The 26,917-nt window shown below is 52.8% G+C and overlaps 15 protein-coding genes across 15 annotated transcripts; 7 read left to right on the top strand and 8 right to left on the bottom strand.

The window, feature by feature from the left end:
• Positions 1-107: 107 nt before the first annotated feature.
• On the top strand, positions 108-492 carry SNOG_08114 (hypothetical protein; the record flags this gene model as incomplete). The annotated part of the gene is made up of 2 exons (XM_001798387.1): positions 108-134; positions 343-492. 2 exons carry the CDS (start codon positions 108-110, stop codon positions 490-492), a joined length of 177 nt encoding a protein of 58 aa, XP_001798439.1.
• Positions 493-529: 37 nt separating this feature from the next.
• On the top strand, positions 530-897 carry SNOG_08113 (hypothetical protein; the record flags this gene model as incomplete). Its single annotated transcript, XM_001798386.1, has 2 exons — positions 530-686; positions 740-897. 2 exons carry the CDS (start codon positions 530-532, stop codon positions 895-897), a joined length of 315 nt encoding a protein of 104 aa, XP_001798438.1.
• A 275-nt stretch (positions 898-1,172) lies between these two features.
• Positions 1,173-3,429, bottom strand: SNOG_08112 (hypothetical protein; the record flags this gene model as incomplete). Its single annotated transcript, XM_001798385.1, has 3 exons — positions 1,173-1,397; positions 1,438-3,170; positions 3,279-3,429. The coding sequence occupies 3 exons, from the start codon at positions 3,427-3,429 to the stop codon at positions 1,173-1,175; spliced, it is 2,109 nt and encodes a 702-aa protein (XP_001798437.1).
• A 316-nt stretch (positions 3,430-3,745) lies between these two features.
• SNOG_08111 (hypothetical protein) lies at positions 3,746-7,419 on the bottom strand (the record flags this gene model as incomplete). Its single annotated transcript, XM_001798384.1, has 4 exons — positions 3,746-4,794; positions 4,842-7,010; positions 7,058-7,289; positions 7,336-7,419. 4 exons carry the CDS (start codon positions 7,417-7,419, stop codon positions 3,746-3,748), a joined length of 3,534 nt encoding a protein of 1,177 aa, XP_001798436.1.
• Positions 7,420-7,664: 245 nt separating this feature from the next.
• SNOG_08110 (hypothetical protein) lies at positions 7,665-8,675 on the top strand (the record flags this gene model as incomplete). Its single annotated transcript, XM_001798383.1, has 2 exons — positions 7,665-7,796; positions 7,875-8,675. The coding sequence occupies 2 exons, from the start codon at positions 7,665-7,667 to the stop codon at positions 8,673-8,675; spliced, it is 933 nt and encodes a 310-aa protein (XP_001798435.1).
• A 583-nt stretch (positions 8,676-9,258) lies between these two features.
• On the top strand, positions 9,259-9,989 carry SNOG_08109 (hypothetical protein; the record flags this gene model as incomplete). The annotated part of the gene is made up of 4 exons (XM_001798382.1): positions 9,259-9,357; positions 9,421-9,640; positions 9,737-9,894; positions 9,945-9,989. 4 exons carry the CDS (start codon positions 9,259-9,261, stop codon positions 9,987-9,989), a joined length of 522 nt encoding a protein of 173 aa, XP_001798434.1.
• A 359-nt stretch (positions 9,990-10,348) lies between these two features.
• On the bottom strand, positions 10,349-11,662 carry SNOG_08108 (hypothetical protein; the record flags this gene model as incomplete). Its single annotated transcript, XM_001798381.1, has 4 exons — positions 10,349-10,651; positions 11,151-11,216; positions 11,446-11,495; positions 11,566-11,662. The coding sequence occupies 4 exons, from the start codon at positions 11,660-11,662 to the stop codon at positions 10,349-10,351; spliced, it is 516 nt and encodes a 171-aa protein (XP_001798433.1).
• Positions 11,663-12,020: 358 nt separating this feature from the next.
• Positions 12,021-13,528, bottom strand: SNOG_08107 (hypothetical protein; the record flags this gene model as incomplete). Its single annotated transcript, XM_001798380.1, has 2 exons — positions 12,021-13,012; positions 13,066-13,528. 2 exons carry the CDS (start codon positions 13,526-13,528, stop codon positions 12,021-12,023), a joined length of 1,455 nt encoding a protein of 484 aa, XP_001798432.1.
• Positions 13,529-14,730: 1,202 nt separating this feature from the next.
• On the top strand, positions 14,731-15,889 carry SNOG_08106 (hypothetical protein; the record flags this gene model as incomplete). Its single annotated transcript, XM_001798379.1, has 2 exons — positions 14,731-14,999; positions 15,052-15,889. 2 exons carry the CDS (start codon positions 14,731-14,733, stop codon positions 15,887-15,889), a joined length of 1,107 nt encoding a protein of 368 aa, XP_001798431.1.
• A 154-nt stretch (positions 15,890-16,043) lies between these two features.
• SNOG_08104 (hypothetical protein) lies at positions 16,044-17,618 on the bottom strand (the record flags this gene model as incomplete). Its single annotated transcript, XM_001798378.1, has 1 exon — positions 16,044-17,618. One exon carries the CDS (start codon positions 17,616-17,618, stop codon positions 16,044-16,046), a length of 1,575 nt encoding a protein of 524 aa, XP_001798430.1.
• A 597-nt stretch (positions 17,619-18,215) lies between these two features.
• Positions 18,216-18,565, bottom strand: SNOG_08103 (hypothetical protein; the record flags this gene model as incomplete). The annotated part of the gene is made up of 2 exons (XM_001798377.1): positions 18,216-18,370; positions 18,418-18,565. The coding sequence occupies 2 exons, from the start codon at positions 18,563-18,565 to the stop codon at positions 18,216-18,218; spliced, it is 303 nt and encodes a 100-aa protein (XP_001798429.1).
• A 1,248-nt stretch (positions 18,566-19,813) lies between these two features.
• On the bottom strand, positions 19,814-20,948 carry SNOG_08102 (hypothetical protein; the record flags this gene model as incomplete). Its single annotated transcript, XM_001798376.1, has 3 exons — positions 19,814-20,320; positions 20,418-20,608; positions 20,747-20,948. 3 exons carry the CDS (start codon positions 20,946-20,948, stop codon positions 19,814-19,816), a joined length of 900 nt encoding a protein of 299 aa, XP_001798428.1.
• Positions 20,949-21,195: 247 nt separating this feature from the next.
• On the bottom strand, positions 21,196-22,539 carry SNOG_08101 (hypothetical protein; the record flags this gene model as incomplete). The annotated part of the gene is made up of 5 exons (XM_001798375.1): positions 21,196-21,430; positions 21,482-21,996; positions 22,101-22,257; positions 22,303-22,414; positions 22,521-22,539. 5 exons carry the CDS (start codon positions 22,537-22,539, stop codon positions 21,400-21,402), a joined length of 834 nt encoding a protein of 277 aa, XP_001798427.1. The 3' UTR covers positions 21,196-21,399.
• A 1,139-nt stretch (positions 22,540-23,678) lies between these two features.
• SNOG_08100 (hypothetical protein) lies at positions 23,679-25,913 on the top strand (the record flags this gene model as incomplete). Its single annotated transcript, XM_001798374.1, has 1 exon — positions 23,679-25,913. One exon carries the CDS (start codon positions 23,679-23,681, stop codon positions 25,911-25,913), a length of 2,235 nt encoding a protein of 744 aa, XP_001798426.1.
• A 150-nt stretch (positions 25,914-26,063) lies between these two features.
• On the top strand, positions 26,064-26,744 carry SNOG_08099 (hypothetical protein; the record flags this gene model as incomplete). The annotated part of the gene is made up of 3 exons (XM_001798373.1): positions 26,064-26,175; positions 26,230-26,346; positions 26,404-26,744. The coding sequence occupies 3 exons, from the start codon at positions 26,064-26,066 to the stop codon at positions 26,742-26,744; spliced, it is 570 nt and encodes a 189-aa protein (XP_001798425.1).
• Positions 26,745-26,917: the final 173 nt, after the last annotated feature.

The following is a 26,917-nucleotide window of genomic DNA, read 5'->3' as shown; positions in this document are numbered from 1 at the left end:
CGAGCCCCACGGTTCCGCTCCGCCCCTAGCTAGTGCGGGAGATGCGGCTGCGATTGCCGAGTGAGATGTCGACTGCACACCTCCAACAGCAGGAGATAGTACTAAAGATGTCGGCTACGAAGTTTGTGCGCTCTGTAAGCTCTAAGATCATATCGATTAGTCTGGAAACGTGGGACTGATCAATCTCCCAGGTCTGGGAGTCTTTCCGAGCCAATTCTGGTCTGGAACCAAGGTGACTTGATCCTCGGGTATAGCTTCAACATTGCTAACCAACAACGCCAGGCTACTCGATGGCGTACGTAGTACCCTAGATTTTCGCCAATCGTACTGATTCCCAAGTAGCTCCGAGTAACCTCCGCAGTCCCAGGCCGTGTCAAGTTCGAACTGGACATCCAGAAAGAGCATACCGTCCGTCCTGATCTTCTGTGTGTCAAAGATATATCACTGAAAAGTTCCAGAATCGACTCAACATCCTCCATGGCGGAACGATAGCTAGCATGGGTACGATGATTACCGATAGTTTATTACAATGATTCTGACTGTCACAGTCGACCTGGGCGGCTCGCTGGCCGTAGCATCTCGCGGCCTGTTTGCGACTGGCGTCTCGACTGATTTGAACGTGACCTACCTTTCATCAGGTGGTAAAGTGGGTGACCTGATACAAGCCGAAGTAACTTGTGACAAATGTACGTGTACCTCTAATTGTACCTCACCTGCGCCTTCGCTAATACGGTAATAGTCGGCAAGACTCTTGCATACACGTCAATCAACTTCTCGAACAACAAGGGCGAAGTGTTTGCCAGGGGCAGTCACACAAAGTACGTGGCGCTTGCTTGGAAAGATCCAAACAACATTGTTGAAGAGCTCTCGCCAAAGAAAGTAGAGGGAAAACCATAGAGATTTGAGCGATGATATAGATCATTATGTTCATTGATGCGTGCTAGACATGTGCTAGTGATGCAATCAATAGCGTCAATCGATTTGCCACGCTGTACCGTCCGTGGAGGAGACATCTGTATTCCGTACATGACATCCACGTCCTCCACCTCGTGATTGAGAGATTGAGAGATTGCTTCGAAATTTCCAGTATCATGTAGGTAACATGCTTTTACTTGCGGCGTGCCCTGAACCAATCCCACGTCCCTCTCCGTGCAGCTCTGTCATTGACAGACCTAAGAGCTACCAGGGGACATCTCGGCAGCCTGATCGTCACCCGTGCCCCACCCCTTACCTTTCAGCAGATTGACAAAGCTGCTTTTCCGTGGGGTCAGCTTCCTCATGGCTCGGCCAAAGGATCCTTTGTTATCGGTCGGCGGGTTGTCGTGCTTACGGGGTGGGTGCATCGGATACTCCGCGCTCAACATTCTGTTGTCTTTTCGGTACTTGTACTCAAACTCCTGTATACCATAATTAGTACGATACTCATCGTTTTAGAACTCTGGGTATGTAACGTGCCCATAAGCTGTTGGCTGCCTGCTCCGTGAGACATAGGTCGCGCATTTGCGCGAAGATGTAGCACGCTGCTAGCTTGTCTTGACTCAGTCTGCACTGGCCCAACTGGCCTTCTGGTATATGCGTCGGATCGAGCTCAGCCGTCATAGCTTCCGTACGCCAATGATCGCATCGGGACTGAAAACGGCCTGCCCAATATAGCGGTGGCATGTAATCTCGAACCTGAAGGTAAGACTCAATGTCAGCGCTGTCTTCATATTGTTGATCAGAAATGGACCAAGGTCGATCGTTCTGAGTATATTGTATACCTGTCAAGGATTCCGTTGAGGGTTGTGTTGAGGTGGCGCTCTGTAGTAAGGATGTCTTGTAAGGCCACGACGGCTGCGCGACGATGCTATCAGAAGAGGTCGAGAGAGTAGGTGATGTGGGATCGGCCTGTGCTGCATGATCGGGCACGGTAGAGAGGGTATGCTTCGTCTCTTCAGGAATGGATTCGCAGGAGGCAGCCATCGAATCCATCTTGTAGCGATACGTCTGAAAAGAGGGTGCTGGTTGGAAGAAGCTTGAGAGAGATGGTGTCCCGTATTGATCGGGGATGGCAGGTATTGGGGGCAAACTTTCCGTGCTTGTTCCATAATTGTGGAAAGTGAAGGAACGTGGAAGTCTCACCTCATGGTTTGCTGCTGCCAGCGCACGTGAAGACCTCCATATCCCTCCCAAACCGTTTGGCGTGTTCAGTGTTTTCCTCTGCTGTTCCTTCTCTGATTTCAAACGCGGTAGCTCTGGTCTTGGGGTTTCTGGTAGTAGTGGTGCTGGTGTGTGTTTTCGGGGACCCACTCTGGGCTGTGCAGCCGGACTACCTTTTGTAAGTGAGGGTTGATGCCCCCTTGGTTGTACGCGCTTGGCGGTGACGGGCGTGTGCTCGGCGAGGTTCGAGCTCATGCGTTTCTTTGCCATTGTTGGAGTGCTCTCGTTCGGCTGTTTGCTAGGGCCAAGTGGAGAGTCTTGAACAATAGATTTCCTGTTCTTCACCGTCGCAGGCGCTGCTAGGCTTTCTCGCTTCAGGTCTTTCTCTATGATCTGAGAGCGTCTCTGGCTGATGCGATGCTTCGTAGGTACGTTCTCTTGTAGAGTAGATTTCGAAGTGACTGGAGTGCCTGCAGGTTTCTTATATCCTGCTTTACTGGAAGGCGCATTGTGTGCTGGCTGGGGTGAATGCGCTGCCTTCACTAGATTAGGTGTTGTACGTGATCTCACTGCCAGCTTCGAGGGGGAGCCCGCGCTGTCGGCTACTGGAGTACGGCGGTTGACAACTTGTGGATCGCGTCGCGACATGTGTTGAGGAAGATATTGACGTGGACTGGAGACGCGTCGTTCCGAGAGCGGAGGGCTCGGTGATGGTATCTTAGACGGTATTGCGCGCAACTTGGGGTCGGCGACAACTGTGACAGGCTGGAGCTTGATCGTCCTGTCCTGGTCATCATAAGAACCGCCCGAAGCGGGTCCAACTGGTCGTGGTAGAAAGCTCGTCGTTCGTGAGCGAGGCAGTGCCGAAGATGTCGCGTTGACTTGATCGTTCTTCGTAGTATCCTCGGGCTGAGTAAGTGTGTCAGGTTTCAATGCCTCAACAACTGGCCTTCTTGAAGCTGCCAAATCGCGCGGTCGTGAAATAGGCGCGTCGAAATGGGGAGAAGACCCGTTTGCTCCCGAGGCCGTTACTGCAAGAGTGGGTTTGGAGGCAAGGTGCTGACCAGGTGTAATTTTTCGTTGAGATAGAGGATTGGAAATAAAGGCGAGGCCATGGCTGAGCGTCCTCCGGAACTTACTCGTGCCGTGAGGAGCGGCATTGCCACCTGTGGGCTGTTGCTGGGACACCTTTCTGCCCACCATATCTACCGTCTCTTCCTCGCCGTGCTGAGCTGCCTCCCACTGGGCGCGTATTTGCTCAAATGTTGCTCGGTCTGGATACGTTAGCATGGCTGCGGCGTGGAAAATGTCGACGTGGGGGAAGCACTTACTTTTGTTGTGTTGTTGATGGCACGAGGTGAGCAAGCTGGTGGAGGTGAAGAGGGAAGGCACGAAGCAGCTACCCCCGTAGCAACCACGACGTCACACAGCAAAAACACGTCCCAAGGTAGAAGAGTGCGAAGTGAGAGGATCTGGCAGGCGCAGCTGCAAATCTGCTATGGCATGGAATAGAAGCGACTACAAAATAAAGGGTATACAAAATTCGAGAAACACAAACCAATCACGCCACGCTATGCAAGTGTTGAATATCCAGCACTACCTCTATTCACTCCGAGTCGCTATCGACGATGAACGCGCCTCGTTTCCGCGCCATTGGCCGTCTTGCAACAGGTGTCGCTTCATCTTCCTCATCGTCATCGTCCGCCATCACAACATCTTGGCTTTTCACTGTGATAGATGCAGTAGCTCCCGTTGTGGTGTCTTCATCACTCTCGTGTACACCATTGGCGTGCTGCGATGACAGCGGAGTGTCGGTAGCCTCGTCCTCGACTTCGCTCTCGTCGTGTATCATATCTCTTGCCGATAAAGACGGAGCTCTACTGCTAGGAGTTGCAGCGTCCTGAACATCCTCGTCGCTATCGTCGCTGTCTGCAAATGGCTGCGCCTTCCTCTTAGGCGGAGTCTTACGCCTCTTGGTCCTAGATGTTGAATCCTCTGCTTTTCTTTTCTTGGATGTGGCTGTCTCTGTGCTGCCTGCTGTGAGCGATTTGCCGAAAGCCTTCATGATCTCTGTTCGAAGTGCTTCTTCGCGCCGGAAGAACTCCATGTCCTTGTCGTCGTCATCTTCTTCATCCGAGTCGTGCACAAATTCAGTACTCTTCTGCTTGGCGAACTTCTCGAGCTCCTTTTTGCGTCGAGCTTCGGCTCTGCGGTCCTTCTCCTCGTCATCCAACTCAACCGGTGTGCCAACCCGTTGACGTCGCTTTAGTTTCTTCCGCTCACCATCAGGTTTCCTCTCCGTAGCTTTGCCGGCACGGTATTCGCCATGATCCTCTTCTACTGCATTCTCTGCTTCTTCGTCATCATCGTCAAAGTCTACCCGCCGGGTCGAGCGGCGGGCTGCCGATGCTTTATTTCGGATGAGGTCCTCGGGTCCCTTGCCATCTTCGTACGTTGGCGGATCGAACTCGTACTTGCGAAGTAGATCGATAGCAAATTCTAGATCCGTTGACGTGAACGCTGAGGGGATGATCCACGTCGCGTCGGGATCATGCGCTTCGCCCAGCCTGGAGAACCCTACAAGCGTCATAAGTAGTCGCAGCTTATTGTCCTTGAACATCGCTAGACGGCGCTCTTCGCTGTCGGGTTTGACAACTAGATCTTGTTAACTTATTTCCGTTTTGCTCCAGGATCGCACTTACGAATGGACGGAGGCTTCGGGGACTCCTCCTCGGTATTTTCAGCCACCTCTTCACCTGCCGGCCGCTCGGCAGCCGCCAGCGCTTTGCGTGCCTCTTCAGCACCCTCCCATGCCTTACGCTCCTCTGCTGCAGAGATGAGGATGTCTCGAACCCAATGTAGTGCATCCGACTTTGCCTGGTTGATCAGTACGCCAACGGCGACTCCAATCTGCTCTGGCACTTCCATGCCAGGTTTAACTTCGAGCTCCGCCGGCGCACGTGGTGTTGACTTGGTGATCTCACGATCATAGCCATGATCGAGGAAAAACAGTGTGGCTGGGATCTTGCTAAACAGCATTTCCACAACAAGCTCTGGTCTCTCTTGAACCTTCTTGACAACTTGTCTAAAGAAGTGCCTAACGAACTCGTCCCACTCCTTGTATGCAGGCGATTCTGGGTCTAGCCCACCCGGACCCTTCATCATTTTGGTGAACAGCTGAAGTATGTCGACTCGGCATAATAGAACACCAAGCTCCATCTTGAATGCAACTCGGTGGAAGAACCGGTGGATCCGTTTCAGTTGCTCGGTATCGAGATCGCTGAAATATCTGGCGAATGCCACAAAGGTGTCGACGCTACTTTGATTGACAAATTTTGCTGCGAAACGTTGAAAGTCAAACTTGCGCTCTGACACCGTCCGCTGTGCTTGTTGTATGTCCTCGGTGTCTGATACTTGGCCCTCCTCGTCACCGTTGGCTCCGTGGGTCTCGGCTACCTTCTTCTTGATCTTACGAGCACGTCGCTTCGACTTGACTTGCAGGTCCACGTTCTGTTTTGCATAACGTTCCAACATCCGCAAGAACACGTGCGAAAGTTCCGTGACCGCGTCCAGGTAGCCAAACCCTTGACCGTTGTATGACCGTAGAATCATGACTACACGGTCGTGGGTCGATTCTTCATAGAAGATGCGGTTTTGAATGTTCTCGGCAATCTCTTGGTCGTCTTCTAGCGCCGATTCCGACATCTCGTGGACTGTGAGCAGAATCTGGGTAAAGCACTTCATGCCAGCATTGAGATCCTGCCATGCCTTTTCGTCCTGGCTCTTTTGCATGAATCGGTTCAATAAGATGAATGTCTCTTGGTTCATGACTTCAGCTACCAGACCGTAGCTCTCGTCCTCGGCAGTAAGGACGGCAGGATCTTTTGGATCAGCAGCTCGCTCTTTCATTGTTCGCCGCCGTGCACACTCCGCTCGCAAAAACCAAGATGCTAGGTAGAAGAATTGTCGAGAATGCCGTATCTCGACTCGCTCGGTCTCGCGCTCGATGGCCTTTCGTAGGTGTAAGAAGAGCGGGTTGAATGAAGAATCGAGAAACTCTTCAACGAACGCCTTGATGTGCTTGCGAGCGGAGACAGTCAGTGCAACGGGCAAGTCAAATTCTTCTCTTTCTTGCTCTCCGTCCACCTTCTTGCCGGGGCGTCTGGGCTTGTTCCACTTCTTCGTCTGGTCCATCTTCTGCATACTAGCCTGTGCTTTGCCGAGCACGTCCTGACCAGATATTGTTGTCACCTTCTCGTCGTCGCGCTTCACCCAGATCATGGTCCCAAATCGATTGTGCCGAGTTGGGGCATTCCGAGCATATCCTGCAAGCATTGCCTTCTCCTTTTGCATCAAGTTCTTCAGCTCGTCCGCGTTCTTTGTGCCGAGCTTCTTGTCTTCCATGAACAGCTTCTCTGCATCAATGCCCTTGAGCAGGAAAAACAGTATCTCGAGCACAATCACATCCTGCGCTACAAAGTCTTCTCCAATGCTCGATGCAACACTCAGGAGGACCTGAAATATGTCCTGCTCATGGAAGGTGTCGATGGTTGCTGACCGAGACACTTCAGCCTCGTCTATGTCCATGGGGGCACTCGTTGGTGGCGAAAGCATAGCAATATTTCGGATGAAGTACAGCGCGATACGGATTATGCCCTCGTCTCTGGGAGTTCGTTCGCGCAGTGGCACGGCCATTGAGGGCAGGGCAATCTTGACGGCTGTCTGTAGCGTCCGGTCGCGGTCGAACTGGAGGATCGCTCTCTTGTATCCGATCTGCGCAAGCTGAATGTACGGTCCATGTCGGTGGTGGTTGACGGTCGCTTCGATTGGGTCGATCTCGAATGGCCATGTCAAAGGCACGAGGAGTTCCACTTGCATATGTTAGCTATGAGAGTTTTTGGGTGTGAATTTTACCTACAAGCTGCAACTGCGATCTTGTGCCTCCACTTGTCCTCTATTGCTTTGGGCGAGATTTTCGCAAGTATCTCTAGCAAATCGCCTTTGACGAGGTTGGCTTCCGCCATGCATCGTGCCACATCTCTTCGATTGAGCTGTCCATCGCCAAACTTGAGCCATTTTCGGAGGTCCTTCAAGCATAGCAATGCGTCGTCCCCGAGGGAATATGTGCCGTCGTCTCCAATTCCACCAAGCTGCAGGCGTATTAGTCGAAATACTTCAAATGTTGTGTATACATACAGCTGTAATGAGACTGTGGACATGAGCACGAATCTCAGGGTCTACCGGGTCTTTTGCCCAGTCGTCCAGCGTTGTTTGAGCCATTGTGGTGGGTGACGGTTGGAGTCGTTACTCCGCGTCGCGATAGCGTCCAGACGCGTCGACGCGTTAATTGATTCATGCGACAAATGCAGCAAACCCGCCAAGACGAGGGCTTCCTCCCGCGACAGGGATGCTCCCCACGTCATGCCTCGGCTACGACTGCAGCGGCTTTCATCGGCCGCTGCATGCATCACATGTTTTGAACGTCGGCGTCGAGAATTCAGAAGAATCTTTGCACATTACACAAAATGTTCTCCGCAGCATCTAGGCAGGCTATTCGAACTGCGACCAGGCAGCAATGCCGTGCATTCAGCAGCACACCTTCAGTAGGAGCTGCTGCGGAAGTGAAGAAGCTTGGTGTCATTGGAGCGGGACAAATGGTGAGTTCTGTGAAAGGGAATATACTGGATGTTGACTAATGAGCCCAGGGTCTTGGAATAGCTCTCGTAGCAGCACAGAGAGCATCAGTTCCTGTCAAGCTCATTGATAGCTCCCAAGCCTCTATCGACAAGGGCCTCAAGTTTGCCGACAAGCTTCTCGAAAAAGATGTTGGCAAAGGCAGAATCTCAAAGGAAGACGCTACAGCCGTCCGTGAGCGAATTACATCTAGCATCTCCCTTGAAGACTTGTCAGATGTCGATTTCGTCATCGAGGCCGTTCCTGAGATCCCAGATCTAAAGTCCAAGATCTTTGCCCAACTCGCCCAGATCTGTCCATCGCATGCCATTCTCGCAACAAACACATCGTCAATCAGCATTACCAAGATCGCGGCCAGTACTTCTAACAGCCCCACTGATCTTTCCGCGTCGTCTCGCGTCATTTCAACACATTTTATGAACCCCGTGCCCATCCAGAAGGGTGTGGAAATCATTACCGGGTTGCAAACTTCGCAGTCCACCATCGACACCGCCATCGCTTTTTGCCAGAAAATGGGCAAGATCGCATCGCAGTCCGCCGACAGCCCGGGTTTCTTGGCGAACCGCATCCTCATGCCTTACATCAACGAGGCCATAATCTGTCTGGAGACAGGCGTCGGCACCAAGGAAGATATCGATAGCATCATGAAGAACGGAACGAACGTGCCTATGGGCCCACTGCAGCTTGCGGACTTCATCGGCATCGATACCTGTTTAGCGATTATGCGCGTGTTGTACGAGGATACCGGCGACTCCAAGTATCGGCCCGCGGTGTTGATGAAGAAGATGGTGGATGCGGGGTGGTTAGGCAAGAAGAGCGGAAAGGGCTTCTACGATTACTAGGCTCTTGCAAAAAGAGCGTGAATAAAACAAAATTCAAAGAAATGAGTTCCGAACCGGCGAGCCTGTAGCACATCCTGTTCAGCTTCGAGGATGCCTGGGGTTATGTTTGTGAGGCTTGACCCAGGACTTCGTCCCTATCCCACCCATGCAACAACACTTGCCGGAGTACCTCAACGCTTTTCATCGAATAATTTGCCGCTGATGATACCGCGGTAGATCTAGTGATATTAGAATTACTCAAATTAGGTCAAGACTATCCGACGGAGTGTGCGTACAAGTCCCGCCCCGGCCTAAGAATCAAGTTCACCACCATCACTAGCGTGACAGAACAATGTGAAGCAGCACTATTTGCCAATTTACTTTGAATATCACTGCCCTTTTCAACGGCGCAATTTCGCACTCTGACTAGTCTTTCCGATACCGTATGCATTCATTCCATGGTACTTGGACCGGGAAGAGGAGAAACCCCGGTAAACACATCGCGCACTCCTCAAGAGCAACAATATATAAATCTCTCTCCGTCCCCAACCTCCTTCTTTCTCCGTCAATCTATTTAACAAACAGTAAATACAAAACAGCAAAGATGTTCATCCGCAAACTAACCCCGCTCCTCGCTCTCTTCTGCCTCCTCACCCTCGCAACCGCCCAACTAGTCCCCACCACAAGCGCAAACGGATGCGTGGTACGTTCCCCCCTTCCTTCCAATTCCCCTTCCCCACGTCTTACGATCTAACCCCACCCCCAGTCCGGCGCAGTGGAATATTGCAACAAACAAGTCTGGCCCCCAGGCAGCCCGGACCTACACTGCATGTCCGTCTCCGACACGCCCTGGAGCAACGAAATGGCACTCATGCGCTCAAAATGCTACTGCCTGCGCAAGGACCTGCAGCAGACGTGGTGGACATGCTTCTACCAGCAAGCAGCGCTGTGTCCGAAAGACCAGGTGACGATGAGGGAGATATGGCGTGCGTATTGCCCGTTCCTTCTTCCCTTTATCCGATACTCTCTTGAAACAGGGGAATCGTTGGAAGTGTGCGCGGTTTTTGACTGACGTACAATAGATCAGGAATGGGAAGTCCACCGCTATCAGCGCCGCTTGTATTGTCTGGACGACTATAAGCCGTCGCCGCCCTGGCATCTGATTAATAATAATTACATGAAGATGCACTATAATATGCTGCGTCCGTATCAGTACTCGTATGAGTTTGCGCAGTACAGGGTATGTTTGCTTCGTGTGTGCGGTGAAAAGGGCTGTGCTAACGCGGATAGAAACGCGACACGAATGCTACGGAGCGCAGATTGGCGATGGTGTGAAGGCCATGATCATCATGGAAATGGGGTGATTCGGGCTCATAAGTTTGGAGTATGTTGTTCTAGGATCGGTAGGGCTTTTCAGACAAGGAGAGACTGGGTGTAGATGCATTGCGGTGGGACATGCACATCGCGTCCGGGAAACCACGTCTGTGCAGAATGAGCTCCAATACAAGCACCTGTTTGCGTTATATACACATTGAATTTCTACTTTTGTTCTTGTGGGCATTGCCCGTACTAAGTAAGGACCCTGAACCACATAACCATCCCAGGCTATCCAGCCAATCCGATGCAGTAGCAAGGCCATTCTATCACAACCCTTTGCAAATGCCCGGACGTATAAGCATGTCGAAGAACCCCTCCTAGATAGCATTCCTCTTCTCTCTGGCGAACTTTCCGGTGTTCTTCTTTCGCCATTCTGGCAGACCGTTCTTTGTGCCGCGTTGCTCGCTGTTCAAATCGTCCACTATAAGCCCTGACTCCATCATCGCCTCTCGTCCACGGTCGATCCGATCTCTCTCCGTCGCTGAGAAGCTTTTCCATGCCAGTCGTTGTGCTGCCTCACTCTTTGTGATGTTCTTGTTCATTTTCAACTGCATGTTATTCTCCTCCGATTTGCGACCTTGGGTTGCCTTTGGAGGCGCACATACCATGGGGCCAGGCACCTGTAAATTGAGCTTTGGGATTGAAGTTAGGACCTTTGGGAATCGTTGCCGCAGCCTGTCGACTCGTGGTGAAACGTCGATGTGTGGTTTGATGAAGTTCGGCTCGGAGGACGTGGTCGGACTCGTGTAATGCCGCATAAGCTTCAACTTGTACGCTTCGCCAATCTCCCTGCGTTTTGGGAACGGCCCCTGAAGTTTTGGTATCCATCGCCGTGCTGCCGCTCGACGGATTGCCAGCGCCCTTTGGTCGTCCTTGGTAACCACTGGCTCAGGTATGGTCACTCTAAGACTCATCGTCTCCGGCGGTGTGCTCAAGTAAGACGTGTCCCGTTTGAATTGTATTTCCCTACTGGAGATGCATGGTGTGTCCAGGCCCATTGGGGGAGTCAGCCGTCGCCTCTTGTTTGCATGAGCAGTGTCGTCGTTTGCCGTAGAAGTTGGCGGCGTGGGCATGCCGAGACTGCTGTTGAAGACTTCTGAGTAAAACTGGGCGTCGTACTTCGTCATTGTCCGCTTCGAGATTCTTGCTGGAGTCTCCATAGTCGTCGAAGAGGATGTGTTGTAACTGAGATAAGTGCTTGTTGTAGCTGACGTTTTGGTGGCTTGAAGGAGTGTGTTGTAGGTGTTGAGCTCGTGGAGCGTCGGTACGCTATAGTGAGCTAGGTTGTTATTGTTAGAGAAAGAAGCTGGGGCCTGACTTATAGTTGAAGTAGGCTTACTTTGCGCTAACGAGTGAGGATGAGGCTAAGTAGTGAGTGTTGCTATTGAGGCTATCGGCAGCGTTGCAGCCGTACGTGGAAACTGAGTAAGCCCAGAGACTGGCGCTGGCCGACGGTGTTTGTAACTGCGCCTGAGGTGAGTCGTTCTTGCTTGTTTCGAGCTTCAGCCGATATTGCGTCGAGATGGCGAGACACCAGTGCAGGAGCGTTCGAGAAAGATAACAAAGCCTTTGTTGCCACCTTTGTCAACGCACGCCACGCTCAAAGGCGATATCTGAGTGAACTCAAACATTGTGAAGCCAGGTGAGCAAGAATTGGTAAGATGGGCGTTGGGCTTCAGTATGGCAAGTGCATTGCGTAAACTGCTTCGCACATGTTTAACACCTTGGATTCGGTCAACTGCGCTACACTACAATTAATTTGCGCTAGATGAAACGTATGAAAACATGGGAGTTGGGGTTCGGAGCGTGTTCAGTAGAAGACAATCACATCGAAACTTGGGACACATTAGTAAGGCTCGGCATCAAACACGGGAACTTCAAATCTCGCTGAACTTTTGCTCTCTCTTACCCGTGCCATCTACCTTGGCTTCGCTTGAACTTACTGGCAGTAGCCCCACCCGACAAACGCCGCCCAACCTGCCCTCACCACTACTCCTCCTCGCTCTCCTCGTCCTCACTCTCACCTCTTAGCTTTTCGCAGCCACAAGGCCAGACGTGGTTGAACATGTTACCGCCATACTTGTAGTTGAAGCCGGTGTGCCACCTCTCGTTGTCGTCCCAAGCCTCCTTGATAGAAGTATCCATCTCTTCTCCTTGTGCAACGCCTGGGTAGCCGGGATACTTCTTGTACACGAGAGCGCGAAAGTCAATGTATTCATCGTGAAGGATCAGGTCTCCTGGAGTGACCTCATGGCCGCGTCCTGTGCGACGGTCGGGGTCGTTTTCAAAGTCTCCACCGCGGCCATGTTTGCCGTTCTTGAGGAAGGGCTTTTCGGCACGTAGAGCCTGCGGAGCTTGAAACTGGGTCCGGTCATGCGGTATGGCTGTGTCGTGAAGGACATGCTTCTTGGTATACGGGTTCGTGACTGCAGTCAGGACCCTATCCTCTCCCTCTTCTGGGAGGTTGACCACCCTGCTGGAGGTGCCCGCGTTGTCTGGATGCATGCCCAGATAGGCCATCTTACTCTCCATTATCGTATTGTGGGCCTTCAGATCTTCAGCCTTGAGTCTAACCTCTTCCTCCGGCGTTTGCTCCTGTGCTGCGCTGGAAAGCTTGGGAATGTTGGCGGTCTTGCTGAACTCTGCCATCTTCTCTTCGATCCGGGACTTGCGGCGCTCGTCCTTCGACTGGGCCGTGGGTTTTATGTCTGTTGCGGCTGATTGCTTAGCCAATCTTCCACGCGCTTGATGGGCCTTCAATTTCTTTATTATTTGCTCCGAAGTCTGCGCTGGCTCGATCGTGTTGTCACGTTTGCGTTTCGTACCTTGCTCCTCTGGAGTGCGAGCATGTATTCTACTCTTTACTGTTCGTCCCGGGCGCCTATCAATGGGCGCATCAATGGGGGCAAATCCCTTCCCTTTCCCCTTGTAGGTCATTAGTGCAGGTGTAGAATCGGTCCAGAGGGCATCCTCCGCGGGCACTGTTTTTGTCAGTACATGCTCATTAAAGCCATGAAGTCGCACTGTGACATACCTATTAGGTCCAATTTGCTGAGCGGATTCGGACCTAGCGCATAGGTTTCCTGCTCCTCGATCCAGTCCGCCATCTCAGCTTTAGTTTTGTCTGCGTCTTTGAACCATTTCCTCGTAGTCGCGCCAGCATACTCTCCAACAAGGTCGAGTAAGAAGTCGGTGTTTTTGTTGCGCAAGCTGCTCGCGAGACGGGCATGTCCCCTCTTCTTACCGCTCTTCTCGTACAACGGAACCTTCACGCCGTTCTTCTCATAGAAACGTAGTCCTGTTGCTCTTGGAGAAGCCTTCTTCTTTCCAGACCTCGCTTTCGAGCTGCCAGAAATTGACGGGCCAGAAGCACCGGCGCCTCCTGTCTTCTCCTTCTTCTTCTTGGGTGCGGTCTTGCGCTTCCCGCCCTGCTGCGCCAAAGAAATCGCATCGAGGTCATCGATGATGTTGGTATGCTGATTCTTGCGTGGATTCATGTTGATGATCTCTGGCGGTTGATTTGGAGGAGAAATCGGTAGACGGTGGGTGACAAAGAGAAGAGAAAAAAACATGATAATCAGGGCTTTGCGTTTGTCTCAAAATCCCGCACAATGTGGTGAAGGAGAATAAGACAGTCAAACAAATGAGGCGCCCGCACAATGCAATTGTTCCCGCCATAGTGAGCTTGTCTCTACCGCGAGGAAAGTGCCGGAAATCACGACGCACAGTTCTGTATCGGTGAGCTGCGGGCTATGCATGGTGGAACTCGAGTTGTCGAAACGTTGCTCTGAGTGGAGCAGACTTGCACGCCGCATCGTGCCACAGCCATTTCATGTACAATGTTGAGTATAAGCGTTGTAGAGATGGATTGAAATAATGATATCGGAAACGTGACATGGCCGCAGAGAGTATGATGGAAGAGACACAACTGCGCACAAATCAATCGAATCCAGCTTCACCGTCTCCATGAAGGCGGTGATGTAGCCGTAGCGCCCATGCTTACTTTGCTAGATTGCTCCAAGGGACTACAACGCCTTATGTATGGTAGTGAACTCTGAGAAACAGACAACGTGGAAGGTTGATGTTGTAGTGACAAGCATGTGCGATGTGTGGAAAGGCTGCATCGGAAGTTGCTGCCCATTCAAGGACACAGACATTGTAGAAGGAATGGAAGCAGACTTCAATATGTAAGGAGATGGAGAGTAGGTGCAAATATGATGGACGATATACTTGACCAGCTCGGTGGACGGGCTGAGATGTCAGGAGTACAGGAAACGTCTGCTTGTTTTCGACATGTTGTCTGACAAAGGGATTACGCCCTTGACGTAACTCACTATCTTAAGCATCGATATCAGAGACGGTATAATGTCATTCGTTGGAAACCGAAGTTCAGATGAGAAGAGGCGTCGTGGTGCCAAGGTAACCTAAACAAGCATAGATACCCGACACGCGAAGTGCCTCGGCAAGATACCCGCCTCACGACTTCTCGGCTCGACCGTCATATGTTGCGACACGCCATCAAGCCTCCGCTCCTTTCATCGTACGCAGCCATACGCAAGAATCTGCCACTGGGCAGCAACCCGTCACCATGGTTCGCGAGGACCTAATAACCTCTGCTGTAAGTCGCTTCTCCTGGAGTAGCAACCTCATACTGACGAATTGCAGGTCTCGTGTATGTCGCGACCATGACCACGCTCACATGCTTCCTCCTAACCGCTCTGCAGTCCTCCAAGACCCATCTGTCGCCAGCGCGCCTCTCGACAAGCGCATTGCGTTCCTCCAGTCGAAGAATCTCACACAAGAAGAAGTCGACGTCTCTCTTGCACGCGCCGCCGCCGAAGACCCCAGCCAGCCTCCTCCTCCACCGACATCCGCACCTCCCAACTATGCATACAACCGGCCGCCCCCATCAGCGCCCGCCTATGGCTATCCACAACAAGGCTACTGGCAGCAGCCGCCACCGCCTGAGTAAGAATACCGTGACGAGAATAAATGGACCGACCGTGCTAACACAGCGCAGACCGCCGAAACGCGACTGGCGAGACTACTTCATCATGGCCACGGTCATGGGAGGCGTAGGCTACGGGCTGTACTTCACAGCCAAGCGCTACATTGCCCCCCTGATTCAACCGCCCACACCACCACAGCTAGAGCAAGACAAGGCATCGATCGACGACTCGTTCAAGCGTGCCTTTGACCTTTTGGAGCAACTCAACACCGACACAACCGCACTCAAGGCATCGGAAGAAGCTAGAACGCAGAGACTAGACAATGCGCTCGGCGAGGTGGAGAGCGTATTGACCAGCCTGAAGGAATCTTCCAAGCGACAAGGAGACGACAACAGGCGCATCGAGGATGACGTGCGTGGTCTGAGAGACTTGATCCCCAAGGCCATGGATGCGCAGAAGGAGTCGACCGACAACAGGCTGAGGGAGCTCTCGACAGAGCTCAAGAGCCTGAAGACCCTGGTTGGCAACAGAATGGGTGCCGGACCAGCCCGGCCAGCTGCCCCAGCAGCCAGCTACTACGGCCAAAACCAGCCCCAGTCACAACCCGCACCAAACGTCAACGGCTCATCCGGCACCTCGACACCCGCACCACAGCCTACCCCTGCCCCTGCGCCAACAGAGCAGACAAATGGCACCAGCACATCCGAGGCCCAGGGAAGCAGCACCACTGCATCCGCCTCTTCTTCCACACCTACAGCAGAGAAGGCTGCACCTTCGTCATACGGCAGAGTCGCAGGGGGCCGCGCAGCCATCCCAGCATGGCAAATGGCGGCCCAGAAGAAGTCCGAGGAAGCAAAGAAGGACACCAGCGAGAGCGGGACAGTAGCAGAAGCCAGCCCCAGTTCATAGTTCCTGTATACCTTCAAGTCACTTCACTTCACCAATCATGTACTTCATATCTCATCCCATAGGCCTTCAGCCCGTCATGCATTATTATCCAGTCTTTTATCTCATACACCAAAGTCCTCCAGCTCATCTCATCTCGTCCCTTTCTGCTAAGCACCTAGTTCTGCAGGCGCTCCTGCTCCTCCCTGAGAAGGTGAGCCCAATCCACCATGACCCTGGCACCCTCGCCCTCAATCATCGGATACACCTCGCGAAAGCCGCTCGTCTGCTGAGCCCGCTCTGTCTTCCACGTCTCCATGACCGCCACGCCATCACACTCCTCCCCGTGAACAGCACACTTTGGTGCGCGCGCACCTACTCCTTCTTCACCCATCCTGCCTGCATTATACGCCTGGTTCAGCGCCATGCTCGCGCGACGAGGTCGGCCGCTGCCAACCACCTCGTTGCGACCATACTGCGGGGACACCATGGTAGAAAGATCTGTGTAAGTATAAGCATATAGGTCAAGCATGTCGGCGAAGAGTGTGTGCGTGCCTTGGACTGTACTGGGAATCTGCAGATGCGATGTACTCGCGATCGGACGCAGGGCCGGCGACACAGGGCGCGAGGGGAACGGCGTGTTGACGACAGAGGTGAGGCGCGAGCCAGGCAGCGAGTCGGACAGAAAGCGCGCGTGGTCGTGCGGCGTGTTGAAGGTTTCGCGCGACAGGTGCGGGTGTGCGAAGGCGAGTATCGAGGACATGCTGGGGCCCGTAGTGGTGGTACGCTCGCGGTTCAGAGACGTCAGGGACGGCGAGGAGTCGGAGTGGCCCAGGCCGGGGATCGTGGACTTGCTGGCGAGCGAGGTAGAGTTGCCTAGACCGTCGATGTTGGACAGTGATATGCCTCCGGACTTGCTGCGGTTGTGGCGCGTAGCTAGGTCAGCGAGGGAGAGGGACGAGTCGGGCTGCGAAGATAGGTGCTGGAGCTTCCTGGCGAACGCTGGTACGGGCTTGCTGGCTAAGTCGGACGAGGATGCACGGTGCAGAGCGCGCGGAGCGGTCAGGAGCCCTTCTGCCATGACCATAGACGCGAGATCAGTCGTTGAAGCCGGGGTGACGAAGCGCATGGAGCGCGGACGAGGCGTATCTCCTGTGGCGGCGAGTACACTCAGATCAACCTGCGAAGCCTCTCTGCTCGGCGCTCTCGAGGTCCCTCTCGACAATACCTGCGCAGGAACCAAGGCCGTAGGATACGACACCTTGGGAAGTTCTCTGGTAGCGCGTGAGCTGTTCCTCTGGGCAATCGCCAACTCCACCCCTCCTTCATCATCCACACACGTCTCCGCCTCCAACGTACGCCGCACCTCCTCCTTCTCCCTGCTCTTCTCTGCTTCCGCCTCCTCCCAAAACACCCAGCAACTCTTGTCCAGCGCCGCGATACTCCCCTCCTCCCTCAATCCCTCCGCGCAACGATCGAAAACAGGCACCGCCCCCTCCATCTCACTTACAATGCTAATCCCGTATTTGAACTTGAACGGCACGGGCGCAATCGGCTCGCCGCCGGGGAAGCTGTACAGCTGGTGACCGCGGAAATGGTACGCGACACCGAGTTGGAATGGATGGTGGCCTTTTAGGCCGGAGATGAAGACGCGCTTGGCCTTGGCCATGGCCGTGAGGTGCGCTTCGCGCTGCTCGGATTGCTGCTTGTGCAGCGCGCGGGAGGCTTTGCGGTCCATGGTGTCGCGGGGCATGGTTGGTAGAGAGAGGAAGAGGGGAGGAAGGTGGGCTTTTTTGAAGGGGACTCGACAAACGGGCTCCGTTAGTGCGGTGCTGCGCGTTTGCAAACGCATGGGGAGAGTGTGGGAAGGGGTTTTTGGTCGGGAGGTGAAAGGGCGGGTGGGGGAGCGGACGCGTGGTGACGGTGTGTGATCGGAGGAGAAGGAGATGGGGCGAGAAGGGAGTGAAGATGTACACGTAAACTTATCAGCTGAGAGAATTGAATAGAACGAAACAATACTGAAGATATCCAGGCATAATCGTTGACTGAGTGAAATGAATAGGAAGAAAAGGCATTGAAGATGAACAGGCATCTTGATCAACCGGGAAATACGAACGGGAGGAAAAGAGAGTAAAAACTTCCAGGCATATGTATCAGCTGAGTGAGACAAATAAGACTTAAAGACACTGAAAATTATTTAGGCATACAAATCATGTTTCAAAAACATACACCCTTAGATGACACTGACGACATACAGGACCACGTATAGTCTCTTACAAACATACACCAAAAACGATGCGAACATATCCAAGGCATCCTATCGCATGTGGGACAAGCACAGTATCACCATCTACTGCCTCCCAGACGACGTACCATCCTCCCCACCAGCAGTCAAATCATCCACATCATCACCCGGCTCAGTGTATGTTCCTGCCTTCTTCGTAGCCCCACGAGTCCGCTCGTCGAGGATGTTGGCCTTGTCGATAGCTTCGTTTTCGTCCTTCTCTGCTAGGAGTTAGTGGGATAGAGAGAGAGGGGACTGGGAGTCTGACCGAGCTGCTGCTCCGAGTCGCCACCATTGTCGTATTCGGTAGCCTCGATGGCAGCACTGTCACTCTGGACGGGGATTTCACTCTGGCCGGTGCGCGACTTGTAGTCGTCGTCGGCGACGGTACCAGAGGGAATGTCTGAGGCGGACATATTGATTGTGTTGTTGTGTTTGGGTAGAGGATTTGCTGAGATTGATAGTTTGTGGATGGAGGATTGGAATAGAATGGCTTGATGCTGGACGAAAGTGGTAGACTGCTCCGTTTAAGTAGACGACAGATGTCATCGTACGTCATGCAGATACATGTCGTATAGCAAGCCTCTGATAGAGCGAGAGTACTAGTGGAAAGCGTGCCTGGGGAGTGAGATCGGAAACGATGGCATAATCACCTTGATGACAGCATCAAAGGTCGAGCTCAGCAACTTCACGGGCCTCTAAGGTGTCTGTGGAGAAAGCAGACTACCATAACGAGACAGGCACATGGCGATCCGACGTGCGGGATCCCACACTAACGGAAGCTATTTTGTAGTGGAGATGTGTCGTGTCGCTAGCACTGCATTGTGACATCTGCGTCACTATGCGATCAATGCTGGTAGAAGAGCGTGCCATTGCGGTTGCAATTAACTCGACATGACGATAGCGTCCAGTCATTAAGTTGGTACTCAGGATGCAAAGAGAGCAATAAGTTGCTTCGAGGTTAAAGATTTGACGTATACTGGTAGTCGACAATACCAAACCGCACTTCAACCCTGCGCGTCATTCTTTCGCACAAGCAGATCTTCACTCGTAACCCTGCCGACGATTAGCTCACTCCAGCACAGACATGATATGCAAGGGACAAGGACAGCCATGCGGCTTCGCGAGCTTCAAACAAGCCATAGCAGCGACAGTCGACGTCAAGACGTCAGCTAGCGTCAGGGGACCGATGGGGCTCTCAGATTAGCGAGATCGATCGAACATTCGCATCGGAATCCCATGCAAATTTCATGATGTCGATGGTAGAAGCACGGAAACTTTGTTCGCGTTGTGGCTGGGTTGACGTTAGCTCTGACGCGAAAACGCGACTTCGCGAGGTCATGATATCACGAGAAAACCACTTAGTTTTCCTCTTCGGGACAAGTGCGGATTTGCTTTGGAACGTCGTTGGTGACATCAATTGGCCTATGCTGACGCCTTTTGTCCTACGACAGAAGTTTCGGTTCGATCTAGGATTCGTGTGTTATCTTTTCCTCCTCAGCTGACCTGCTAGCATCTCAAATAAGCCGCATCGGTTTGTGTCAACGCGAAACAATGCCTGAAATTGCGAGGCTACCGGGTTTCATTCCCAGATGATGGACCCAAGTTGTATTCCGTGTACCCAAAAGCTCAAGATTTGGGCAGCATCTGGTCTTGTTCACCGTTTAAGCAAAACCGATCATTTTCTTCCCACTCAGAATCCCCCCCACGTTCCGCTGCACAGCATCGAACCTGACAGTACCACAGGACTCGCTCTCCAGGTGATTGAAAAGAGCTGCGAGTGCACTGAACTCCCCTCCACACGCTCTACCCGGGCAATGGTACGCCTTCTCCTTATGCACTGGCGAGTTGAGATGCTGATTCAAGCTCTCAAGCTGCTCGAAACCTTTGTGACATAGGTAGCATTCATAGCAGCTGCGGTTATAGTTGTATGATGCCGAAGATGCTATGATGGACGAAGAGGTGTCGTGGTATGTCAGGAGTTTCTTGGTGATGACGTGTTTTGGGTCACGGCGTCGAATCTCGGCGAGGATTGTGTCGCGGTTAAGAGAGCGAGCTTGAGGACATGATCCAGCCTCAAGATGATGTGTGACTCCCGTAGCTGTTGCGAAGCCGCGCTCGCAAAAGCGGCAGGTGATATCGGTGCCTCGATGGATCTTGCTATTGAGATGCTTGTCATTGTTAGCGTATTCAGTCGTGATGTTTAGACGTAGAAGAACCCACAGCCCTGAGGTTGTTGTCGTTCTCAAAGCCTCTCTGGCAGCTCACACACCAATGCTCCCGCCAGTGGTTTTTGTTGTTCATATGCCGCTTCGCATCCGCGAAAGTCTGATAACAGTTATCACAGGCCTCGCAATCATACTTCGGACCGTAGTGTCCCTCTTCTTGTTGGTGTTCATCGAGGTCGTCTTCGTCCCAGTAGCAGTCGTCGCAGAAGTCACACTCCCAGATGTGACCGACTGCTTGCATGTGTTGCTGTGCAGCATGCAAACTTCCGAACCATTTGTCACATTTGCCGCACTCAGCCATCGCAGCTCTTGCAATTCATAAGGTCAGTGCATATACCCGGTTATCCTTGGACCATCATTAATGCTTACATGTCGAACTTGTTTGATGCAATTCCGAGAGCTGGTAGACACTGCTAGCATAAACTTCAATGGCGGTAAAGTGGTGGTTGATTTCTATCTGGCGATGCTGCGTCTCCGGCAGAGGAGGGGAACAGAAGTTGAGCAAGTTGGGGGTGAGGCGCCTCAAGAGATAACAGCGATTGCGGGGAAGCAGGACGACAACGCCAGCCATCCTGGCTCCTTCTTGCAGTTCGCCAAGTTGACAAACAGGGGCATTCACGTTCCCGCGCCTAGGACGACAACATTAGTGGGTGCATGCATCTGTGTGACATTGGAAAATGTTGTGTATCATGCGACTTGTCGTTTCCTGCTTGACGGCGCGAATCATGCGCGAAGTCACGAGACCCACCCCTGACGAAGAGCAAACTTTGAGTGCAGCGACCGATATGACTTTGAGGACACAGTGCCAGGCTCATGTGTCAAGTAGAACGTAAAGACTTTTGATACGCATCGGCGCATGAACTACTTCTGAGGGGTATCTATATTATATGAACTGGTCTTCGACGATTTTGGGGCACCCGACGTGATAAATCTCACGTGGATACCGTCGGAGGAACATTGAAAGTGCTGAGCGAATCGAAAGCGACAAGACAACACGTGTCAAGCGGGCTGAAAACCGTAGCCTACTCGTCGGCAGTCTTCTTGGGTCTGCCCCTAGAAGGAAATGTTAGCGTTGACAGTGAACGGAAGAGCACCATGACATGCCTCTTGGCTGTGGCCTTGACCTCGCCATCAGCGGCGGTCTTCTTGCCTCGCTTTGGCTTGGGAGCCTCTTCAGTCTCTTCAACGTCCTCGTCCTCGACCTCTGCCACGGGCGCAGCCTTCTTGGGCCTACCTCGCTTTGCAGCGGGGACTGGAGCTTCTGCTTCTTCATCGTCTTCTTTCTTGGCAGCCTTCTTGACTCGTGGCTTCTTTGCCGCTGGGACTTCCTTTTCTTCCTCATCGGCATTCTCTTGCTTCGCGGGCTTCCTGCCACGAGCCTTCTTTGCGGGAATGACCTCTTCCTCGCTGTCGTCTGCTTCTTTCTTTGCGACCTTCTTAGCCCTGGCTTTCTTGGGCGCAGGGGCTTCGTCCTCGTCATCATCGGCGTCCTTGGCCTTGCGACTACGCTTCTTGTTGGACTTCTCTTCGGCATCGTCATCTTCGTCGTCTTTCTTGGCCTTCTTCTTGGTGGCCTTGACACGGAAACCGTTCTTGCCAGGTCGGTTCACCTCGACATCCTAAGGATGTTAGTGAAACTGTTTGCACAAAAATGAGTGAACGAGATTCGCATGCAGCGCAAAGGCTGATGTAACACTGTGTGTCACTTGAGCAGATGACCTACACCCTTCCAGTCCTCATCGGGAACGTGGCCGTTTTCTAGGGCAAACGTGACCTTCTCCTGGTACTCAGCAGGAACTTCGTCGAAGCCGTCAACCATGTCTGTGTCGCCGCCTGAGCTCTCGATCAGATTCGCAATTTGCTTGGGCGTAACACATCCCCTGAAGCTGTTAATAGGAGAATTTTCATGTCATAGTGAGACATACCAATGCCTGTACTGCCAGCTTGTATGCTCGTTGATGGTGATCTGGATGGCATAGCGAAATTCTCCCTTCGTGATCTTGATGCCGGCATCTTTGCACTCCTTGTTTGAGCAACCTGCACGATTGTTCGGCGATGCCTCTGATGTGTCATTAGAATTAAGTGATTTGAAAGAGCTGCAGAGAGCACAGGCTGAGCAGTAGGATAAGCATCATGAACTTACCAATGCGAGAGACAACCATGTTTGCGGATTGTTCTTTCTAACAAGTAAGGTCGAGGACGAGTTTGGTGAGAGAAAAATAATCAAACGCGTGCAGATGAACGCCTTTAAGTAGAAGCGCCCGAAAGACAGACTCGTGGTGAGGTTGCTGCCTTCGCAAAGAAGTTGTCGCGTTATTTGTCGCGGCGTGTTTGCGCGTCTGAGGTGTGTCGTCAGAGTGCAGGCAGCGGCAGCTGGGAGTGGACCCTGCCGCGGCCAGCTAGCGCGTCTCGCATCGTTGACGGCATGACAAGGATCTCAGCCAAAAAGTTCGACCACCATGGGCGAGGAAGAGCTTCACTCCTTTCCTACGTTCGCCACCCCCCAATGAGCACTGCGCATACCTGTGTTCGCAGCGCCCTCACCCAGGCATTTCGACCGTCTAGCTGTGGAACCGCTGCTTCCTATTCTGTCGCCTCATTCCTCGTCCCCGCGCTCGCTAAACCCTCAAGACGCCCAATCTCATCTGGAAGACGCCGTTCAAAGGAAACCTCGCAGCGGTCTGATGATACCATAGCACGTGCAAACGATGCAGCAACATTCCAGTTACCACTCAAGCCCACCGCGCGGTCGCCCAGATCGTGCATACCCCTCCCACCCCACGGAGCTCGCAATGACATGCAACACTGGCTTGCAGCCATTGACCCGTTCCTACCGGCCCATCTACGACGAGACCAGACCGATGGAACTACAAAGACCCCTACGGTGACACCGCTCGACCTTGCCATTGTGATCAACGCAGCCCAAGATGTGTCTTTGGATATACTGGCCTTTATGGGACTGGTCGAGGGCCGCTGGCCGGCAGTCATCTGGGTGGCCAAGAAGCTTATAGAAGATGGAAAGCGGACAATCGATCCCCCACCACAGCTCGACCTGTCAGTAAATATCATATTGCCAGAGTCGGAGCGACTATCTCTACACCGTCTTACAGAAAACCCCGTCCGCACCGAGCGAGTCCCGCCCTTGCGAAAACCCAAGGCGAGTCTGGACAATTTTACCTCCGCCCCTGACTCGATAAATCTGCGCCACGTTGCTGTGAAGCGCGCGCTGGGGCAACTCTGGAGAAGCTTAGGGAGTATGATTTTAGCCAGCGCGGAGAGGAGCACTCGAGAGGCTCCGGTCATGCCTCATGTTTTGGAGATTATCGCCTTCCTGCACCATGTTGGTCTCATGCCGGATTCTATCTACACCTACCGTCCTCACGAGAACAAGTACGCGCTTCAACAGCCTCCGACGCTTCACATGTTGTCGTCCAAGATACTGACCGCGCTGTCCGACGCATCCTGGAAGGCACACGAGGCCTCTGTGAAATCGGCAAAACCTGGCGCGAAACCCTCATACTTTCTTGGGCATGAGATTCCTGGCTCCCGCTACAGGGTCCATGTCACCGAAATAGGCCCAGAGCTGTGGTTGGAACTCGTACTCTGGTCTTGCCTCCACGGCGGCTGGACAGCGGACGGTATTGCAATACTGGAACAAGTAGCGTCCGAACACAAGGAGCATGGCTGGGGCCTGATCAGCTGGCGGGAGATCATGTTGGCTGAGCAGCAAAACTCACCATCACCTTCGAGACTATGGAAGCTGTTCCCAATGAACGGCGAAGCTGCTGCGAGTGATGCGGACAGAGCGCGATCCAGGAAAACCATCAGCAGCGAAGTCGTCACTGCATTTGTAGACGCTACGGCGAACAAAATGCGCGTTGGCGTTGGCTTGCGTGGCTCTAACCCAGAGGTCGTCGTAAAACAGCTCAAGACACTAAAAGACTTCCTCGACGTGAACAACCTCAGCTTGGGGTCTACATCTTGGGATTCAGTCATTGCTCGACTTATAGAGTCAGGAGCTTTCGTGCCTGAAAAGCGCCCCGAAGCCCTCCTACGCCTCTTTCAGCTGGCCACCGGGTTCGGTGCAGAAGTCACTACTCTCAATGCTTCAGCGACAACCAGTGATGAAGTACATTATTTTTTTGAGCCTACAACTCTTCCACTCAACCTGCTCCACCGAACAATGCGGGCATTCATCAACAACGGGGATCTCCAGGGCGCAATGACCACATTGACGTTGTTACAGCAGCACACCGACGAAAATAAGCAAAAGTCCTTGCAGCAATTCTTCGAAATGCTGAAGAACGACACGCCAAAGCAGGGACATCCTTTCACGAGCAGTCTTCCACCAGTTGACTTCCCAGCTTTCGAGGTCAGCATGCCTGTTCCTCTACGCGCCAGACTGTTGGACTTGGCTACCGAGTCTGGGATGCATGAGCTAGGTCGCTGGCTACTATTTGCTCAGGACATTGATGGTCCTCTGATAGGACGCGATCTGTACAACCATCGAAATGTCGCTGCGTCCATTGTGCGATTTGGCACACTCTCTGGCGAGAATGATCTCGTGATGGATATCGTCAAGAGAGTCGGAACCTGGTCCAAAACCCACGGAGAGCAGCGCATGCCTGCCGAGGTCCTTACTGCACTTCTCTGCAGTCAGATCAAGCTTCATCGATGGGACTCCGTGAAAGGGATGGAGCAGTACATCGGAGATGCTGCTGGGTTCAAGCCACGGCCAATCATACTATCGACTTTTGCCGCAGAGCTTCTTCGACTATCTACAGGGCCCGAAGAGGAGCGGCTGAAAACGCAAGATGCGTTCACCGATCTACTTTTTGCTTGGGAAGATCTCATCCTGGGCAATATTCGCAATGAATTGCATTGTATATTGGCAATCATGTCGACTACGGATGACATGTGGAAGGACTACTGCTCTCAGTTCTTGGCCTTCTCTTCACGTCAATACATAAAACTCTCCACAGACGATTTTAACAAAGTGCTCAGCGGTATACTCGATGGTTATGGAAGCTCCAAGGCCAGAGCAGCAGTGAGCACTTGGTGCAATATGTCATCTGCCGCATTCGAAGCCCATCGAGCTCCTGGTGGACTGCTGACCATGCCGCGCTTCCAGGTCGGCAAAGGCACTGAGTACGCAGAACGGCCACCTCACATTGAACTGATCCAAGAGTCAGGCGCAAAGCTTACCCTACAAGGACGGATAAGGCCTAATCGTCAGACATTATGGGTCATTTTTCGCAAGGTGCAAGAGGAAGTGGAGCAGCGCAGGTGGCAAGGGAAAGAGTTCTCCGCCACTGAGCATGCAGACGTGCGCACGACGCTCAGGTGGGCAGCGCGCCTACTGTACAAGCTGGGCTACGACTACGAAGACATTTCTCTCGACATGGGCAGTATTCTCGTAGAGCTAGCCGGACTTGAGCCTCCCGCGGCCACTAACGATCCCGAAAGGCTCGATGGTGCTGTACCAAGATTTGGAGAATACGCTTCTGCCAGCACGCATAGACTAGCTTTCTTGTAGATATTTGTTGCGTAACATCCCGAACATACATGCTAGGGATTCATTTTCGACCAGGAATCAAATTCGTGGCTGGGGATCCGCGGTTTTGTCGCACCTCCTCGGTCACGCGATACTATATATGAGCATTTCAGTGCCTGCATGTACCTCGCTATGGCGACGATGTTGATGTGTGTCCACATTCAGGGCCCCACAAAAGTCTTCAGCACGAAAACAAAGGCATTTCTGCTCCTACCCCACTGGACTGGCGACTCCGAAGCGCTCAGTGAGGGGCACGTGAGCCAACCAAGTTTTTACCTAGGTACATATTTTTCTGTAGTGGAGTACAGGGATTCTCGATTCGAGACCCCTGAAGCGTTTGATGCTCATCATACTCCCCATTGCGACTCCACCCTGTACCAGACAGCTGTCAAAGACCCCAGACCGCCTAGAAGTTGTACGCCGTGAAAATACTTCAGCGCCAGCGTGCGGTGCATTGTGCGACTATTCACAGGCGAGGTTGGTGTTGGCGATAGACGGAGCGAATGGGAAAAGCTACCTGTCCGTAGACGTACAGGAGCTATGTCCAATCAGAAGCGTAAGGCTGATGGCCACGTTGAAGATCTTTCGAGCATCGCAGTGGAGTCGGAATCTCGTCCAACCAGTGCACTGTGGGCCACTTTACCTCGATCCACCAACGGCTTGCATCCTGCAACCAAACCGGGTAAGAGCTCAGCCTCACAAAGCGGCTCTGGGAGAGATCAACGTCTTTGCAATGTCAACGATGAGGCCTCAATTGATGCTCTGGCTCTACAAGAGGCCTCCATATCACAACTGTACAACCCCAAACCTTAAATTATCTGATACGCAGACGCTGTCTCAGGGCCCAGAACGCGCATTATCACAAGCAACGGCCCGCTGCTGTCGTACCTTTTCAGGTTTACACCACACTCACCGACTTTTGGTCCCGGCGCCAGTCGCCCAAAGCGTATCGATAGACGTCTTAGCACCACCTGGAGGGGCAGTGC

Source organism: Parastagonospora nodorum (genome assembly GCF_000146915.1).
Source record: "Parastagonospora nodorum SN15 chromosome Unknown scaffold_12, whole genome shotgun sequence".
In the NCBI taxonomy this organism is placed as follows: Eukaryota; Fungi; Ascomycota; class Dothideomycetes; order Pleosporales; family Phaeosphaeriaceae; genus Parastagonospora; species Parastagonospora nodorum.
Note: the sequence above shows the minus strand (reverse complement) of the source record. Positions and strands in the feature narration are given on the sequence as shown.